This window comes from Trichogramma pretiosum, unplaced genomic scaffold (genome assembly GCF_000599845.2).
Source record: "Trichogramma pretiosum strain Unisexual culture from Peru unplaced genomic scaffold, Tpre_2.0 scaffold33, whole genome shotgun sequence".
Taxonomy (NCBI): Eukaryota; Metazoa; Arthropoda; class Insecta; order Hymenoptera; family Trichogrammatidae; genus Trichogramma; species Trichogramma pretiosum.
In genome coordinates, this window is record NW_019641610.1 from 1806040 (window position 1) to 1825723 (window position 19684).

The 19684-nt window shown below is 33.0% G+C and overlaps 2 protein-coding genes across 2 annotated transcripts; both read right to left on the reverse strand.

The window, feature by feature from the left end:
- Positions 1 to 12543: 12543 nt before the first annotated feature.
- Positions 12544 to 15336, reverse strand: LOC111693595. The gene is made up of 4 exons (XM_023458575.1): positions 13294 to 15336; positions 13121 to 13214; positions 12776 to 13069; positions 12544 to 12657 (listed from the first exon to the last, which is right to left on the reverse strand). The coding sequence occupies exons 1-4, from the start codon at positions 14529 to 14531 to the stop codon at positions 12544 to 12546; spliced, it is 1740 nt and encodes a 579-aa protein (XP_023314343.1). The 5' UTR covers positions 14532 to 15336.
- A 128-nt stretch (positions 15337 to 15464) lies between these two features.
- LOC106648839 lies at positions 15465 to 17644 on the reverse strand. Its single transcript, XM_014365959.2, has 3 exons — positions 17274 to 17644; positions 16577 to 17216; positions 15465 to 16513 (listed from the first exon to the last, which is right to left on the reverse strand). Exons 1-3 carry the CDS (start codon positions 17335 to 17337, stop codon positions 16078 to 16080), a joined length of 1140 nt encoding a protein of 379 aa, XP_014221445.1. The 5' UTR covers positions 17338 to 17644; the 3' UTR covers positions 15465 to 16077.
- Positions 17645 to 19684: the final 2040 nt, after the last annotated feature.

Genomic DNA, 19684 nt, shown 5'->3' on the forward strand with positions numbered 1-19684 from the left:
TAAATTGAAAATTTTCACATTACAATGAATGCAAAAAGTATTTAAACACTCCAAACGATCGAGATTGAGCGCCATCCATCGGAATTTTGCATAAAATCGGGGGACCACGGATATCGTAATCGTGCCAAGTAAAACAATTGGTTGCTTAGTAACCTGCATTTGACGATGCTTCCGTAGCTTATCAAAATATAAACGTCTCTGTAGCCAAGCGAGCGTAATTTGTCATCATACAAATTACCCCACGTGTTCCTTTTGACTTATCAGCGTCGAACACCAGCGCGGCTGACGAGAAACGTAAAAATCAAATAAATTGGCAATCGGGAACACTGGTATTAATTAAAAAATGTCACTATTTTTTTTATGAATGGTGAAATATAAATGATTTAGAGTTTTGTTTATTTGAAAATATGAAGCAAACGGTAAAAAAATTCAAATTTTTTCTTTTTGGTAACAATAGAATTCAATAAACTTTCTATCACAAATACACAAAGTGATAAAATTACCCCAGAAGCTACGATGAAAATCAAGTGAATATGAAATAAATCTGGGGACAGTGAACGTCCATTTTCTTGATCGTCGACTATAATCTTATCGTATCCTCTTTTAATAAAAATATCAATTCCATATTCACGTAGTTGTCTTAACTTGTTCTGGAATCTATCTGCATACGGACTTGCTCTTTCAAATAAATATGATCTTGCATAACACCCAAAGGTCAAATCAGCATATAGTAAATGATAATCCTTTTCTTTACAAACCACTTCAACTGCTGCTTGAAGCGCATCTAAAGCTCCGATACAAACACGATTCCGTTTGGCTATTAATCCTTCAACACAGTCTTCTGCGTTTGTAAATGCTTCACTTTTTTTTTTAAATTCACTGCGTTTACGTCGTTGATTTCTTGCAATAATTTTGTATATACTGTAAAAATAAAAATGTCTAAATTAGACTCGTCAATGCTTTTAAATGAATTGAAGGTTTCAGTATTTTGGATTAATTTCTCTTCAATAAAATTGGAATAAAAATCGGTTGGATATATAGTGGAGATTAAAAAGATACTCGTTAAGAATATTATCTCTGCGTTTTTCGATGGGTTTAATTTAACACTAATACCGAACAGTGCGCCTAAAACTTTTAGTACAGTCATTTTATGACTAAAAATGTTGGTAAGCTTGAAAATCCATACACTGAGTCCGACTGCTCCAGGAACCATTAAAAATGACTGAACAATTTTTTTTGGAAATTGTATTTGCGCTGTGAATCGTTCAGCATACAAAGCAGTGACACTGAAGCAATCTCTTTCTGTATAAACGTGAGTTATATTTTCATATATCACAGGGTACCCGCGAGGTACGGCCATGAGATTAACTTCATTGTTCCTTAATTTTTCTATCAATATATTCAACCCTTGAGGGTATTTCGTATCTTTGATTTCTACTATTGAATCGATAGAAAAATTCATTGACTCCAAAACAAGCTTGGTTTCATTATATAACGGTTTTAGTACACCAATTGCATGCTCAGACTCGTTTCTTTCCACGATCACCAATTTGTCTTCACTATTAACACCTATAACCATTTTTTGCCCGCATACATTAAGTAATTTATTTGGAAATATTTCCTCTGGTTTGTCTTTAATGGTTTTTTTCATCAATTCTGTGCTGAAAGGATTATACATTTTTACGACGCAGGCATCATCTTCTTGAACAAATGAAATGTCCAAAAATTGTTTACTCCAACCATACTTAGAAATGGATTTAATGTTGTTTGCAGACTTACTTTTGACTCCAAGAAAAATAACCAAAGTTTTCGGCCGGTTACTATTGGGAAACATTTGTGAGTACTTATCTATGTATGTTTTTACGTACTTGATCGCGATTTCGTCTTCAACTACAATTATATTGATAGTGTCTGAACTATCTATGAAATCTGCAGTTAAAAAACTCATTTCAGCTATTGTAGTAGAAATGTTTTGGCACAATATTAGTTTTGTGATCAGGTTTTCTTCTTTGCGTTTATTATATCTGGCAGTACTAAAAATTAGCACAACTTGACTATGAGGAATGACATTTATTTTTTGCATTATAGAATTTATGCAGTCTTGGCTCAGTGTAACTACTTCACACACATTAATGCAGAAAAATAGCAATTTAATAAGATTAAAAATAACAATCTTCAATGTATATTGCTTGAATTTTGTCGCGTTGACAACGGCACGTGGCATCTTTTACAATAATAAAAAAATTGTGTTTGAAAATATTTTATAAGTCTGTTACTATTGTAGGCGGTAAAATGAGTCCCTGCGTGTCTATGATACTACACGTTACTATGAATTATTTTTAAATTAATGTTCTCATACGATTTGCATAAGTTTGTTATTGATTCTTAATATTTCGTGTGTTCATTTTTGAATGCCTCGGAAATTATTCGTTTAAATGTTTTTACCATGAGCCGATGATTGTTAGAATATTTTGCGTAATTGTTTAATGTTTTGCAATATCTATCGAACTCTTTGAATATTAAAATAACTATTCTATTTCATCCGTAGCAAACTGATTATATTTTAAAAATAAATATGAAATTATCAAAGGTTTTATTAAAATTTTTTCGGTTCTTCTTCAGCTAACTTTACAATTAACTTTAATTAAAAAAGAAAAAAAATAGTCATTTAAAAACCATTAATTCTTTCTCAAATTATTGTTTAACCCTTTAACGCCTGAAATGACCATTTTTGGACAACAAGTATAGCGATGAATTACACCGACTAAAAATTATTTAAAAAACTTTTCAGTTCAGGAGTAACATTATTACTCAGGTAAAATTTAATGTAATTTTCGAATTCAGGGTCAGAATTCGAAAAAAATTGGGAAATAAAAAGTTATAAACAATTTTGTAAAAAAAAAAACATGAAATTTCGAGAAAAAAATCTCGTTTAACTCAAATTTCAACACGGAAAAAAAGTTTGCTCGTGCGTCTCACGCATATAAATTTGGTCAATGGCTTGTATACTTTATTGTAAAACAGTTATAATTACAAAATTCAAAATGGCGATCATAAAGTTGACTCCCGAAGACCTGTATGTCATAAAATGATTTCGACAATTTTTAACTCGATAACCATCAACTTTACAAGAAAAAGTTGTAGAATAAAAAGTGTTTAGAATTAGTTTTTTAAACAATTTTTAGTCGGGGTAATTTATTGCTATAAATGTTGTCCGAAAATGGTCATTTCAGGCGTTAAAGTGATAAGTATACTTAAGGGGAGGCTCTCATCTAGCGCCTCAAAAATGACATGTTTTTCGTGATTTTTTTTCGTGGAAGGAAGTGAATAATGCAGTTAATTTTTTTTTGGTACTTATAAAGTATGTATTCAACTATATTTACAAATTTTTTCAGACCAAAATATCGAATTATTTATCGCCTAGTAGCGTTTGATGTAGGTCGTGTTAAAAAAAGGTACCTCAACGGGCGGCAAGCTAGCGCCTTCAGTTTTTGCCCGAAATTAAAAATGCGAAGTTCCTCTTAAACTAGATGACATTTGCTGGAGGTTGAACCTAAATAATTGCAAAAAAATTAAAAATTGATAAAATGGCGGACTTCGGAAAAAAAAATTTCTTTTTTTTGCCCTTTTTTGGCTCTTTTAAGGGCTGTAAAAAGTAATAATAATGAAAAAATTTTAAATATTATAGGTTCAACCTCCAGACAATTTAATTAGCTTTAAAATAAAAAAAAAGCGTATCTCTAAGTGCAGTACTTTTCGAGATATCTTGCCGCCCGATTCAGAAAACAGAGTTTCGAGAAAAACGCGTTTAAAGTTTTAGAAAGTGAATGTACATACATACATACACCGTTCCCTCGTAAAAAGACAGCTTCGGTTTTTTGCCTATAACTTTTTAACTAAATCGATTTTGGTAAAAAGGGTTTCGGGGGTGTATTCTACGGGACATTTACTATCGAAGTAGGCAAAAAAAAAAAATCGATTTTTTGATCGAGTCTCATGAGAGCCTCCCCTTAAGGGGAGTCATACACCGATTCACTCCTCTTTGTTATTTTTGTGATATAAACCACAGTTTAATGTCAATCTACATTTTTAACATAGAATTGACATCTTTGAGCCCTAAAAAATGTGAAAAAAGTTGCAGGATAGGCCTTTGGATCTAAAAATAGCTCGTTACTGCTATTTTAGCCTTTCGTCACTGTGCGCAAGGTTCAGATCAGAGTTATTTAAGTGGGAGTCCCTGATAGATATCAAAATCTTCAGAAAAGTATCCTGTACGGGCTGAGTTTTGGGGAATTTTGATTAGAGTTATAAAAAAGTTTGTATCCCGATAGACGTGAAAAAAAAACAAGAAATAAAAAAAATTTATTAATGTTTTTGTGCACATATTAAATAATAGAACTGATATAAAGGTCTAAATCCAAATTCCACAAAACTCAGCCCATAAAGGATACTTTTCTGAAGACTTTGATACCTATCTGGGACTCCCACTTAAATAACTCTGATATGAACCTTGCGCACGGTGCTGAAAGGCTAAAATAGCAATAATGAGCTATTTTTAGATGCAAAGGCCTATTCTGCCACTTTTTTCACCTTTTTGGGCTCAAAGATATCAATTTTATGTTCAAAATGTAGATTGACATGAAACTGTGGTTTATATCACAAATATGACAAAGAGGAGTGAATTGGTGTATGACTCCCCTTAAAGAAGTAGATTGGACACCAGTTGCATATTACACATTATTAATATCGTACTATCGTAATGCACTATCGTAAATCAATAGTTAAGGAGATTCCCTTGGGTAGCACGCTAGTCAATTGAGTGTTCGCGCAGTAACATGGGTTAAGTTAGCTGGATCGTCATCTGCTAGCCCTAAAACGAGCAGAAAAAGTCTTGTTTTCGCGTCTTTTGTTAAAAAAATATTGAAAAAACGGCAGGCTACCTCTACTTTGAGACACGGTTTTTGAAAGATAAGAACTTTCTTTACAATTTGTATATAATCATTCCCCTGCGAATTTTGATTTCTTTTCATAAATTGTAAATGTAGCTCAAATTTTCATGCATTTGTATGTTGCCCATGTTAATTTGCAAAACTTTGATAGCGTTTTTCTCGAGATTTTGCCTGGCTTGAGCATATGAGAGTTATACCATTGGATTCGGGAGGTCAAAATCTATCGATCTAAAAATATCTATGTACTTCTTGCGAACTTTGCAAGGGAACCTCCTTAATGGATTGGGGATTTTAAGATCATTAGTGCCTCTACTACTTCACTAAAATCTAAAAAAACATGTGGACAAAAACTATGAAGGGTCTACGGATTTTCCAAATTCTACCCCAAAGTAGAAGGTGAATCAGACAGGGAATGATTGAAATAATGTACAGCAAGCTCCGAGTATGATTACTAATGAGAGCGTCTAATTCAAAGCATTATAATAAATTTTACTCTGTTATTGAATCAAGTGTTTTTGATTTTTTTATTAGAAAATATTCGACATGAAATTTCAAAAAAAGTTGACTCTTCTATTTTTACGATTATGAAATTCAATACATGTTCAAATATAAGTACTAAAAATGATAAAAGGAGCCCAAAAATTACGACGAAGATCAACTGAATATGCAAATAATCAGGTGACAGTGAACGTCCATTTTCTTGATCTTCGACTATAAACTTATCATATCTTCTTTTGATGAAAACATCAATTCCATATTCTCGTAGTTGTCTTAACTTGTTCTGGAATCTATCTGCATAAGGACTAGCTCTTTCAAATAAATATGACCTTGCGTAGCAACCGAATAACTTTTTAGCATACATGACGTGACAATCTTTTACATCGCATAATTCTTCTTCAACTGAATTTTGAAGGGCATCAAAAGATCCGATGCAAGTACGATTGCGTTCCATTAATAACGATTTCACGCATGCCTCAGAGCCAAAATATGGTTTACTTTTATTTTTCAAGTTGATGGCGTCGGTATCATTAGAATCTTCTAACAGATTCGAATACACTGTGAAAATGAATATTTCTAATTCCGACTCAACAATGCTTTTATACGTGTCGAATGTTTCGATATTTTGAATCAATTTCTCTTCAATAAAATTGGAATAAAAATCTGTAGGATAAACGGTAGAAATTAAAAATATACTCATCAAAGCTGTCAATTCTGAGTTTTTAGATGGCTTCAAGCCTACGCTGATACCAAATAGGGCGCCCAAAATTTTCAATATTGTAACTTTGTCGCTAACAATTTTTGTGAGTCGGAGAATCCAGATAATGAATCCTAGTGTTGCAGGAACCGTAAGTAAAGATTGTAAAATTTTTTTCGGAAATTGTATTTGTCCTTTCAACTGTTCAGGAATTAAAGCTGATATATTCATGCATTCCCTTTCTGTGAACACGTGAGTTACATTTTCATAAACTTTCTGATAACCTCGGGGTACTGAAATTAGACTGATCTGATTATTTCGCAATCTTTCAATCAAAATTTTAAATCCTGTGGCGTAGTCGGTTTTATTAGTTTCAGTAAAGGAACTGGAAAAATTGATACTTTCTAAAACAAGCTTAGTTTCATTGTACAAAGGTTTTCGAATATCGATAGCATGTCCAGATTCATTTCTAATTGGAACTGATAGTTTATCACCGGCATTAATTCCTATAATTAATTTGTGTTTATAACCATTTTGTAATTTGTCGGGAAATATTGCGTCTGGTTTGTCATCGATGGTTTTTTTCATCAATTCTGCGCTGAAGGGATTATACATTTTTACGACGCAGGCATCATCTTCTTGAACAAATGAAATATCCAAAAATTGTTTACTCCAACCATACTTAGAAATGGATTTAATGTTGTTTGCAGACTTACTTTTGTCTCCACGAAGAATAACCAAAGTTTTTGGACGGTTATTATTGGGAAACATTTGTGAGTACTTATCTATGTATGTTTTTACGTACTCGATCGCGATTTCGTCTTCAACTACAATTATATTGATAGTGTCTGAACTATCTATGAAATCTGCAGTTAAAAAACTCATTTCAGCTATTGTAGTAGAAATGTTTTGGCACAATATTAGTTTTGTGATCAGGTTTTCTTCTTTGCGTTTATTATATCTGGCAGTACTAAAAATTAGCACAACTTGACTATGAGGAATGGCATTTATTTTTTGCATTATAGAGTGTATGCAGTCTTGACTCAGTGTAACTACTTCACACACATTAATGCAGAAAAATAGAAATTTAAGAAGATTAAAAATAACAATCTTCAATGTATATTGTTTGAATTTTGTCCCATTGACAACTGCACGTGGCATCTTTTACAAAAATAAAAAAAATTGTGTTTGAAAATATTTTATAAGTCTGTTACTATTGTAGGTGGTAAAACGAGTCCCTGCATATCTACCAGAGTATACCCGTATAGTTAGATACGTGGACCTCGAAAATTTGAGGTCGATTAGTTAATTTATTCACTGTGCAATGTACGTCGTGAAACTGTAGTCACGCGTTGTTGTTTATAAACAGTAAAGGAAGCGACTAATCGATCTCAAATTTTCGAGGTCCGCGTATCTAACTAGGCGGGTGTACACGCAACCTTCAGTTGTTTTGAAAATAATGCTGGCATGCGATTAGGATAAGTGTATTATTGATTTGCAATGTCATGTAACTTCATACTTAAATGGAATAACTTGTTTGAAGGGCTTTCTTAGTTTGTTTCGAAAAAATTTTAAACCATACTATTTGCTCGTACTGTACTGAACAGAGATGTGTTAAGAAGTAAGATCTTTAACGTAATCGACTTGAGATACGCGGCATGAAAAATAAACTATTTTGAATGTGTTAAGATATTTGATTTCGATGTAATGTCGCCTACGCATAGGCACCAAAAATTTCAAACACCAAGTACTCTAAAAGAGCCTACACATAGGCAGCCCGCCGCATCTGCGAGCCCACGATCTGAACGGGACTTCCCAAGCGCGTCGGGCCGTAGAGAAAGAAATCTAACACCTTTTTTACGACCGCCATAAAAAGCCGACGTTTACTTATTCTCTCTACGGAAAAAGCCACATCGAACGATCGAAAGAACGAATGTTCGAGAACGTAAAACACATGGCGAATATTTCTATTTTTACATAACCAATGAATGAAACACTCTAAAGAAATTAATAAACAATGTTTTACCCCGAACCGGTCTCAGCCAAGACCGCTGTAAATAAACCTCTTCGGTACCATATTTCTCCTCCACATACGCATTCCCACGTCTCTCCCTCATTCCCGTACAAACACATCGCTCGCAAGTCGCCGATCCTCAGCCAACCTCTCGTGCTACGTCTCCTCGTGGACGTGGCACGAGAAAAGGCTAAAATCGTTATCCAAGGCCACGCGAATCTTCAGTTCGCAACTCAAAGTCCCTTCCGGACGTTACATCGACTTTACAGCTTGATATCATGTATTAGCCAATTTACTGCACTCACGTTCCCTTATTTCTATGAAGTTTGCTTTTTTATTCATTAATTATTTTCAACTCTTTGATATCTCAAAGACTGAATTATTAATTAAACTGCTTTTAAAAATAAATAACTCTGCTCATGTGTATAAAAAAATTTAAGGATACATATAATGATGAGAAAATTTACAATAAATTCGATAATATAAAAAACAGCAATAAATTTCATCATAATGAACAACAGAAAATAATAACTGTAAAAATAAAATCACTGTGCAGAACCAAAGAATTTCATTAGATAGTTATTCGTATTTGTGAAAAGCTATTTCTTTCTACTTTGCAATTAATTTTTTAAACATCCACCCTCTCTAAAAAAAAATTAAGTGAATTAAATTAATTTATTGCAAGGACACAACAATTAATTTCCACCTGGTTTCCTTACCTCGGCAACTCTTACTTGACCGTCTTTACTGGGAAATACGCGAGTGACTACTCCTTTTTCCTAAGTATTTCTGGCCAAATTATACGACCAAATTAAAACTACGTCATTTACCTTCTGCGGTATCTGAATTTTAAACAATTTTTTTCTTGGCACAAGAGTAGGTAAATATTCGTGCAACCATCTTTTCCAAAACCGATCAGCGTAAACTTGAGTTAACTCATAGTCTTGCCTCAAACAATTTTCGGATTGATTATAATGTGAAAAATGTATCTGACTAGTTAAAGTGCCAAAAAAATGATTAGGTGTTAAAGCTTCTCCATCACGCATATCGAGAGAGACGTGAGTGAGCGGACGCGAATCTACGCAATGTTCAATTAATAACCTCGTGTATTGGTCCTTAGAATGCAAAATAATCGGATCTGGAAACATTTCTGAGTTTAAAATCTCTCGAATGCCACTATTAGCTTTAAGAATACCATTATCACACAAATAAGGACTAAGCGATAATATGACACTCGATTTATCAATTGACCTTTGATTTTCAAGTCGCTCTATCTCTACTCGGGAAGAATTTCTATTGAGAAAGAAATTCAACTAACAAAATACAGAGAACAAACATCTCTGGTGATGGCACTTTGCGTTCACCAGGCTTACATTCTCACCAATGTACTGCAACAGTTATTGGAATAAATACTGGGAAGGTAGATTTAGATGTTTAGGTAGAAATTAGATGTTTCCATAAAAAATAATTTTTATAAAGCTTGCAGCTTTTGGGTAAATGAAGATAAAGATACTGGCGTATATGATGATTGGCTTGAACAACATAAACCATTTTGTGAAGCTAATCACACAGGTAGTTCTAACAGTATGAGAGTAGATTGTATTTCAGATATTTTCAAGAGATCAGTTGGGAAATATAAAGTCATCTATAAAAATTACATTGGCGATGAAGATGCTGAAGTATATAAGAGAATATGTGAAGATGAGCCACATAGAGAAGATTTTAAAATTGAGAAGAAAGAAGATATCAACCATGTAGGCAAAAGGATAGGAAAACGCCTACGTGATAATAAGAAAGAGCTGGGCAGAACTACCCTGAGTGATGGTAAAACCATTGGTGGAAAAGGCAGACTTACTGGTGCAGTTATTGATATTCTGTCCAAGTATTACGGTAAAGCAGTTACAGATAGTTTCACGGTCCAAGAGATGTACAATGATATATAGGCTACTTGGAAACACAAAAGATCCAGTAACAGAGAGCCTCACATGATCTCTGCTCCATTGGAAAAAATTAATGGTGCCAATGGCAAAAAGTCAAAGCAAACGGCACTTTGAGGATCTTCAAACACACAAACTCACTTCCACCGTCAGTTATGGATGCCATAAAAATTATCTACACTGATTTGAGTAAAGCGGAACTTCTACACAAATGCGTTGGATGATTCACCCAAAATCCAAATGAATCGTTCAACCAGATGTTATGGAGGTGTGTCCCTAAAAAACTATGGAGTGGCAACACAGTTTTCAATTTTGGAACATACTTTGCAATATCAAATTTCAATGATGGCAAGTCTTCTCTTATCAAAATAATAAGGGAGTATGCTATTACTTCAGGACAATATGTCAAGAAGAAGATAATAAAAGAGTAGAGAAAAGTATTAGAAAAACTGTGTTGGCATCCCAAGAAGTCAGAAGATCTAATCGCAAGAGGAAACTTCATGCAAATGATATGTACCAGGAGGCCACTGAATTTCACTTCCCACAATAACTTTATAGCGATTCACTAATAACTTTATCATTTTTCTATTCTTGGTATTTGACTTGTACGAATACATATGAGTCAGATTCAGAATTTTTCAAATAAACCTGCGGGCGAGGTTCACGGATTTTCCTGAAATTTTGGTATGTTATAGTACATGATAAAAAAGTGCCAAAACCAAAATTTTGGACCCCCTCCCCCCTCCTACCCCCCTACTCCCCTATAGACGTCCATTTTCTAACTATATTTTTTCTGAAGGCCTGAAGCTATTAAAAAATCTGAAAAAATTCATGAAGGTACTTTTCAACAACCCGAACAATCTTGAATTTTTTCAGATTTTTCGAGTGCTTCAGGCCTTCAGAAAAAATCATTGAAAATTTAAATTATTTTATTTTCGGTGAAATGGTTCGATATACCAGACCGGAGTATTTTTTTCTGAATTCTGACGTCAAAAAACGATTCCTTGAATTTTTTCAGAATTTTTCATTCATGTCCATTCTGCCTAGAGCTGAAACCCCGCTTTTTTTCACGAAAATAATTTTTTTAAGGCGCTACGGAGCCTCAAAAAATCTGGAAAAATTTTTTTCTCATTTTGTTCATCAAAATACATAATCTCAAATTTTTTCAGATTTTTTAATTGAAGGCGATAGCGTCTGGAGCCGAAAAACGTTATTTTTAACAAAAAAGGTTCCTGGAACCCGATGGTTCCGGTAAAAAAATTTGAAAAAATTTTTTTTGAATTCCTTGTCAAATTTTAATAAATTTTGACCGTTTCAAAAGTTCGATTGAAGCTTCCTAGCTCATTTTAGAGCAGGACAAAGATTAGTGCAAAATATCTGAAGACGTTTCTGAAGACATTAAGGAATGATAAAACTCGTTTGATGCTCTAAAATGAGCTAGGAAGCTTCAATCGAACTTTTGAAACGGTCAAAATTTATTAAAATTTGACAAGGAATTCAAAAAAAATTTTTTCAAATTTTTTTACCGGAACCATCGGGTTCCAGGAACCTTTTTTGTTAAAAATAACGTTTTTCGGCTCCAGACGCTATCGCCTTCAATTAAAAAATCTGAAAAAATTTGAGATTATGTATTTTGATGAACAAAATGAGAAAAAAATTTTTCCAGATTTTTCGAGGCTCCGTAGCGCCTTAAAAAAATTATTTTCGTGAAAAAAAGCGGGGTTTCAGCTCTAGGCAGAATGGACATGAATGAAAAATTCTGAAAAAAATCAAGGAATCGTTTTTTGACGTCAGAATTCAGAAAAAAATACTCCGGTCTGGTACATCGAACCATTTCAACGAAAATAAAATAATTTAAATTTTCAATGATTTTTTCTGAAGGCCTGAAGCACTCGAAAAATCTGAAAAAATTCAAGATTGTTCGGGTTGTTGAAAAGTACCTTCATGAATTTTTTCAGATTTTTTAATAGCTTCAGGCCTTCAGAAAAAATATAGTTAGAAAATGGACGTCTATAGGGGAGTAGGGGGGTAGGAGGGGGGGGGGTCCAAAATTTTGGTTTTGGCACTTTTTTATCATGTACTATAACATACCAAAATTTCAGGAAAATCCGTGAACCTCGCCCGCAGGTTTATTTGAAAAATTCTGAATCTGACCCATATATTTTCGGCTTCTAAGAATCGCCTAATATCGGACGTACGTACATGTAACCATGGTTTTTAGCTTCTACTACACGCAATACCGCAGAGACTGCACGAAATTACTTCGAAAAGCGATCAAAATCAATGCACAGATCGTTGCACGACGACACAAAAAATACCCGTTGCTGCAAAACTCGTGACTCACTCCGTCCCCTTATGCGATTCAAGTTCATTTAAAAACGGCCAATGCTGCTCTGACTCGAATAAAAAGTGCGGACTCTGCAACCACCTGCTATCTGCGAGTATAGCTTACGGAACATATTTTGTCGCATCGTCCGCGGCGTTCCATTCAGAGTTTATCCATCTCCACTCAAGAGCTTTCGATTTGTGGCATATCTCTCGAATACGATTGAAAACAAATGTCTAAAAAGCATTTGTGTATTTTTTTAATCCAGCTCAACAATATTTTGGAATCACATAAAAAAACACTTCACGTTACCTCGAAATTGTGTTCGGCTTAAATTGCATTCGCAAGTCTTACTGCAATAAAAGCAGCTTGAAGCTCTAATCTAGGAATTGTAGTATTGGCTTTATTTGAGACTACTTTATTTTTACCAATAATAAAAGAAACGTGATACTTGTTATTACCTAAATTGAAACGCCAATACGCTTCAACCCCGTAATCTCTTGAACTTGCATCGCAGAATATATGAAGTTCAGCTTTTTTAACTTGAGCTTGCGATAATTGATAACATCGGTTCATTTTTAATTTTTTTACGAGTTCTAAGACTTGCAGCCATACTTGCCACTGAGTAAACTCTGATTCTGGTATGAGCTAATCTCAATGAACATTCTTACTCCATATACTCTGCATTGACAAACATGCCTGAATAGGAACGAGAAAACCTAAGGAATCGAACACCGACATGACTATCGCTAAAAATATACGTTTTAAATATGGACTAAATGGGAGCGTCAAACTGGAAGCATTATAATAATTTTTATTTGTGATTATATTAAGTTTTTTTATATTTTTTATTAGAAATTATTTTACCCAAAGTTTTGAAAAAATTTGACTCTTCTGCTTTAATGACTATGAAATTCAAGATATTTTCAATTACAAGTACAAAAAATGATAAAATTACCCCAGAAGCTACGATGAAAATCAAGTGAATATGAAATAAATCTGGGGACAGTGAACGTCCATTTTCTTGATCGTCGACTATAATCTTATCGTATCCTCTTTTAATAAAAATATCAATTCCATATTCACGAAGCTGTCTTAACTTATTCTGGAATCTATCTGCATACGGACTAGCTTTTTCAAATAAATATGATCTTGCATAACAACCGAATAGCTTTTTAGCATACAATATGTGACAATTTTTTTCATGGCACTTTACTTCTTCAATTGAATCTTGAAGTGCATCGAAAGCTCCAATGCAAGTACGATTGCGTTCGATCACTAATGGTCTTATGCATGAAACAGAACTAAAATATGGTTTACTTTTCTTTTTCATGTTATTTGCGTTGGTATCATTAGTATCTTCCAATAAATTTGAATACACTGTGAAAATGAATATTTCTAGTTCCGACTCATCAATGCTTTTATATGTATCGAAAGTTTCAGTGTTTTGAATCAATTTCTCTTCAATAAAAACGGAATAAAAATCTGTAGGATAAACGGTAGAAATTAAAAATATACTCATCAAAGCTGTCAATTCTGAGTTTTTAGACGGCTTCAAGCCTACGCTGATACCAAATAGGGCGCCCAAAATTTTCAATATTGTAACTTTGTCGCTAACAATTTTTGTGAGTCGGAGAATGCAGATAATGAATCCTAATGTTACAGGAACCGCAAGTAAAGATTGTAAGATTTTTTTCGGAAATTGTATTTGCCCTTTCAACTGTTCAGGAATTAAAGCTGATATATTCATGCATTCCCTTTCTGTGTACACGTGAGTTACATTTTCATAAATTTTCTGATAACCTCGTGGTACTGAAATTAGGCTGATCTGATTATTTCTCAATTGTTCAATCAAAAAATTTAATCCTGTGGTGTAATCAGTTTTATTGGTTTCAGCGAAGGAACTGGAAAAATTGATACTTTCTAAAACAAGCTTAGTTTCATTGTACAGTGGTCTTAGAATGTCGATAGCATGTCCAGATTCATTTCTAATCGGAGCTGATAGTTTATCGCCTGCATTGATTCCTATTATTATTTTGTGTCTATGTCCATTGAGTAATTTATCTGGAAATATTTTCTCTGAGTTGTCTTTAATGTTTTGTTTTATCATTTCTCTACTGAAGGGATTGTATATTTGTACAATACAAGCATTTTCCTCTTGAATGAATGAAATATCTAAAAACTGTTTACTCCAACCATATTTAGAAATTGATTCGATGGCGCCGAGAGACTTACTTTTGAATTTTATTAGAAAAATAATTAAAGTTTTGGGGCGGATTTTATCGGGAAATATTTGAGATTACATATCAATGTATGTTTTAACGTAATCTATTGCAGTTTCGTCTCGAACTAAAATTATATTGATAGAGTCCGAATCATCTATAAAATCTGCAGCCAAAAAATTAATTTCAACTGTAGTAGTGGAAATGTTTTGGCACAATATAAGTTTTGATATCAAGTTTTCTTCGTCACGGTGATAATATCTGGTAGTACTGAAAATCAGCACGATTTGACGGGGATGGATTCCACTGATCCTTTTAATTATTGAATTCATGCAACTGTGACTTAAAGTATTCACTTCGCACACGTTTGTACAGCAAAATAATAATCTCAAACTAATAAGAGATATAATTTTTAATGCGGAGAGTTTGGGTTTTGTCTGAAAGAAAACTGAACTTCGCATTGTTTTATGATTACGAAGATTAAAATTATTTTATAAAAATTTTTTTATAGCTTTAAATGTAGTTTTTAAAACATGTTTCTGTTCATACTTGAGAGTGAGCAATTTTCCTAATCGTTTTGAAAATGATGCTTGTTCCCGATATGTCATTGAAATATGGAATATTGAACAGTTTTTTGTACTGCCGGGAGTAAATATGTTTTTATTATTTTTAAGTTAAAAAAAAATTGAAACAAAAATGCTTATCTCAACAATTAACATCAAAATTAGGAAATTAAATTATTAACTTAGCTTTTATAATAAATTAATTTATCTTGAAACATTTTTCATCTGAAATATTTAATATTTATTAACTTCAGGCTAAGGACTTGAGTCCAAAGTAGCCCATACTATTCCATACTTTATTCGAGACGACTATATTTTCATTTATTTTCGCGGTCCAACAAGTTAAATACAAAAAATCTTAGATACTGAATTAGGAGTCGATTATAAAAGGCGCGTAATTTGGAAATGTTACATATCGATGATTAAAAATAAAAACTGACTAAGAAAAGGATACAGAGTACTTAAAATGATTTTAAAAGCCTTCTAAGAGGTTAGATATCTAATTGTTGATTGATCATTAACTCGTGGGATTGGCTGTGTTTCACATCGATAGAAAAAATTCAGACATCTTGTTTAGGTCAGCGACAGCCTGAAGAAAAAACATCTACGCATTTTATTTCAATTAAGTAAAAATAATTTTAAATTATAGTATTTTATATTAAATATCTTATTAGAAAAGAAGGAAATAACCTTCTAAATCATTGTGACGCTTGGTCTTTTATCTTTCACGCCTTAGCTAAATTAATAATTTAATCTTCTGATTGTTTATGTTAGTTTCGTGAAAGAAATTTATTGTCAGATTTAAAAAATTTGATTTTAAATTAAAAGCTGATATTGCCAATAGGTCAGTATAAGCTAAGCAAGTGGATTTTCATAGAATATCTTTTTGCGAACACTGACATTGGCCACTGATATCGTATTTTCCGGTTTCTTCGGTGTGGAATCCATCTGAATCGATATGCACACAAATACGTTCGCACTTTGGTTCCCGACTTAACAGATATTTTCTTTCCACGTAAGAATTCTCGGGTTTCATTACTATCTTCATTGACGATATCAAAAGTGATTCGTCGTCATGCGGTACAACCTCATTTTCGATATCTGAATTGTTGCGATTTAATCGCCAAATGCTTGTGCGATTTTTAATGTAAATCCAGTCGTTGTCGATGACAATATTGTGCGTGTTGCGAGTAGGAACGTGACTAGTCAAGGTGCGAACATTCTGACCATCTAAATCCGCAGATTTCAATTCACCGGAACGCGTAGTAAAATAGAAACGATCCTCCTTTGCATCGAGCGCCAAACTTCTACGATAGATAAATGCCCATAATTATTAATAGATCAAAAATGGAAGAAATAAAAATTGTTACCTGACATCCTCATCGAGGTTGACTTTGCCTCCTTGGCCAAAGTAGTCCATCTTTTCGATCCATCCTCTGTTAGTTTCTTTAGAAATCGAAGCTAAATATACTAAAGCTTTGTCTTCGTGAATTACGACAGCGATAGGCCTTTCATGGTTCAATTTCATAAGTTGGACTCCACGGTCGTCGTTTTTTTTCGTCATATCGTGTTTGATGAGTGCATACATTTTCAAATGAACTTGATAAACAATGTAAAATATAGTGTCCACCTTATCATCGTATGCTAAGTAGCCAAAACATTGCCTCGAACTGTTTTTAGTCATAAAATCGATTTCATTATCGAGATCTAGAGCTGGGACTTCACGGAAATGTAAGCAGTCTGCATAAAAAAACGATTTTCTTTTTTCCGAGTATTCGATACCGGCGAGATGGTACAAATCGACGTAACTAAAAACTTGGAATTTCATCAAAATTGGGTTCGACGGCTCCGGGCGATCCAACCGGCGCATCCATAAGCTCGAAGATTTCATGTAAACCAAATATTTGTAAACATTTTTGCAGTGATGTGGGTGAGTAATACATGTTTCCACTGGATTAAACTCCTCGGTGAGATCGATGAGACTGCTACTGTTTTCTGTATTGCTATTATCTACCGAAAAGTTTATCATTTGAAAGTGTGAATGATTAGTTTCAAATGTTTACATACCTTCATTGTTGACCATGCAAAAACACGGTACTAATAAGCCGAAAATGAAAGTCATAAGCAACATTATTTCTAACTTTTCTATAACTTTTGAACGAGATATAAGAAAAATTTAAAAACAACTTCTTTTCCTTACAACCGATTGATACCTGTACTTTTTTTTACAATGATCGCAAATTCATAAAAGTATGTATTATAGAACTATTCACATGTTTGAAAAAAATATTAACACAATAATTTTATTGCGTATTAAACACACTGGACAATATCACATACCAACACTGCACGACGAGTGACTCGTACTATCAGTATTACATTAAAATATTTGATTATTTCACTTTGCTCCCGCTTTTTTCTCTTCGCATCGACTGGAATTAGGTCTTCTCGTTCTTCGATTGACCTTATCGAATGCCGGAAAATTTTCTCGACCAGCAGAATTGATTGAATCAAAAGTGAATAACAAGAAAGTCATGTGGTTATAAATAGATAAATGATTTCAACAATATGGCAACCAGAAAACGCAGAGAATTTTTTTTATTCTTGAATCGAAATCTACAGTTTGCTGCATTAGCAGATTTGAGAGGGGTTTCTTCAAGGTCTTGAAAATATATAAGTTTTATTCAATCTTCATCTTTAATATACAATCATTGATGAGTTGAGGTTTGATTAAAACTCTATCAGAATAATAAAAGCACTACTTAATTTATTGCCATAACAATAATATTTACCGATTGTTATGAAATCGATATTTTTAAACAAATTTGTTGATAATTAATTTAATTAATTTTTTGGTGAAGGTCTTGAATGTTTATAGATCATCAATTTTTTTAATAATACAAAATATTCTAATGTAGTGACAAAGTAGCGCCTGAGTAATGCAACCACCAATACTGCATTGTAACTCGAAACACCACTTCAGAGGGACTATTTCGTCTTTTAGTGCGAACAAGAAAAATAATTGTTTTTGACACAATTTTCTTTCGAAAGATTTTTGAATTATTTTATGTACCGGTAATGTTATGTTAATTATATATGGCTGCGATGATATATATAATTATATTTGAAATCTCATTATATATACGTTGCAAATGAGTTATTTACTAATGACTAGTTTTTTTTTAAACTTTTCATAACGTAATTTCATTCACACAAGTATCAATTCACATTTTTAGAAAATTTGAATCTTAAGGATTTAGAATGGCAGCCTCAAAAAATTAAATTTTCTTGCTTTGACCACTATGTGATTCAATAAACGCCCAATTAAAAATACAATGAGTGATAAAACCATACCACAAGCTACTATAAAGATCAAATTAATGTGAAATTGGTCAGGCATAAGGGCGTAAGAATTTCTTCCATATTTGTCCTCGAATTCATCAAAATGTTTTCTGATAAACATATCGATTCCACATTCATGCAGCTGTCTCAATTTATTCTGATATCTTTTAGCGTAAGGACTGGCTCTTTCAAATAAATATGACCTTGGAAGGTATCCGAATATCTGCTCAGCGAATATTGTTCGGTGAACTTCCCTTTTGCCAATTATTTGTAATAAATTAGCGAAGGTATCGTAAGCCCCAATGCACAAAAGATTTCGCTCGGTCAGCAATTTATTGACGCAGTCTCTGGGATCGTTATAAATCGTGCTTCTTTTTTTTATCTGAATTGCATTGATGTCATTGATTTCCTGAATATTTTGCTCATACATTATAAATACAAATATGTCTAAATTGGATTCGACGATGCTCTTGAATGTATCGAAAGTATTCGCACGTTGAATTAATTTCATATCGACGAATTGAGAAAAAAAATCACTTGGATATATAGTAGAGATTAAAAAGATGCACGATAGGGTTATTAAGTCGGAGTTTTTGGACAGTTTCAATGAAACAGTAATACCAGTGCTCCTAAAATTTTTAATACAGAAATTTTCTGGCTAAAAATGTTCATAAGTTTAAGGATCCATACAATTAGTCCTAAAAACGCAGGAAAAACCAGCAATGATGTTATCATTTTTTTTGGAAATTCAATTTGATTTTTGTACTCTTCAGGTATTAAAGCACTGATTTTGAAGCAATCTTCTTCGGTATAAGCGTGAGTTATATTTCCATATACTACATGGTAACCACGTGGAACTGCTATCAGACTGATTTCGTTATTTCTTAATTTTTCAATTAAAAAATTTAATCCTGTAGCGTATTTTTTTTTCTTTGGCTTCAAGCAAATTGATTGAGAAATTCATGGATTCTAAAATAAGTCTGGTTTCATTGTATAATGCTTTTAATACACCAATGGCATGCCCAGACTCATTTCTTTCGACAATTACCAAAGAATCAGCGGTATTTACTCCTATAACTATTTTGTATTCACTGTTAAAAATTGCATGAAATTTCATATACTTTTAATGTAGATTT

Bases quoted from the DNA above. Each gene is read 5' to 3' on its own strand.
- LOC111693595 (XM_023458575.1), bottom strand. From the start codon at position 14,531: ATGATAAAACAAAACATTAAAGACAACTCAGAGAAAATATTTCCAGAT. The intron at 13,215-13,293 runs TTTGGGTAAAAT...TAATGCTTCCAG, and splicing joins GAGTCAAATTTTTTCAAAAC to TTTGACGCTCCCATTTAGTC. The intron at 13,070-13,120 runs GCATGTTTGTCA...CATTGAGATTAG, and splicing joins GTTTTCTCGTTCCTATTCAG to CTCATACCAGAATCAGAGTT.
- LOC106648839 (XM_014365959.2), bottom strand. From the start codon at position 17,337: ATGTTGCTTATGACTTTCATTTTCGGCTTATTAGTACCGTGTTTTTGC. The intron at 17,217-17,273 runs GTATGTAAACAT...ACTTTTCGGTAG, and splicing joins TTGCATGGTCAACAATGAAG to ATAATAGCAATACAGAAAAC. The intron at 16,514-16,576 runs GTAACAATTTTT...TATCTATCGTAG, and splicing joins AACCTCGATGAGGATGTCAG to AAGTTTGGCGCTCGATGCAA.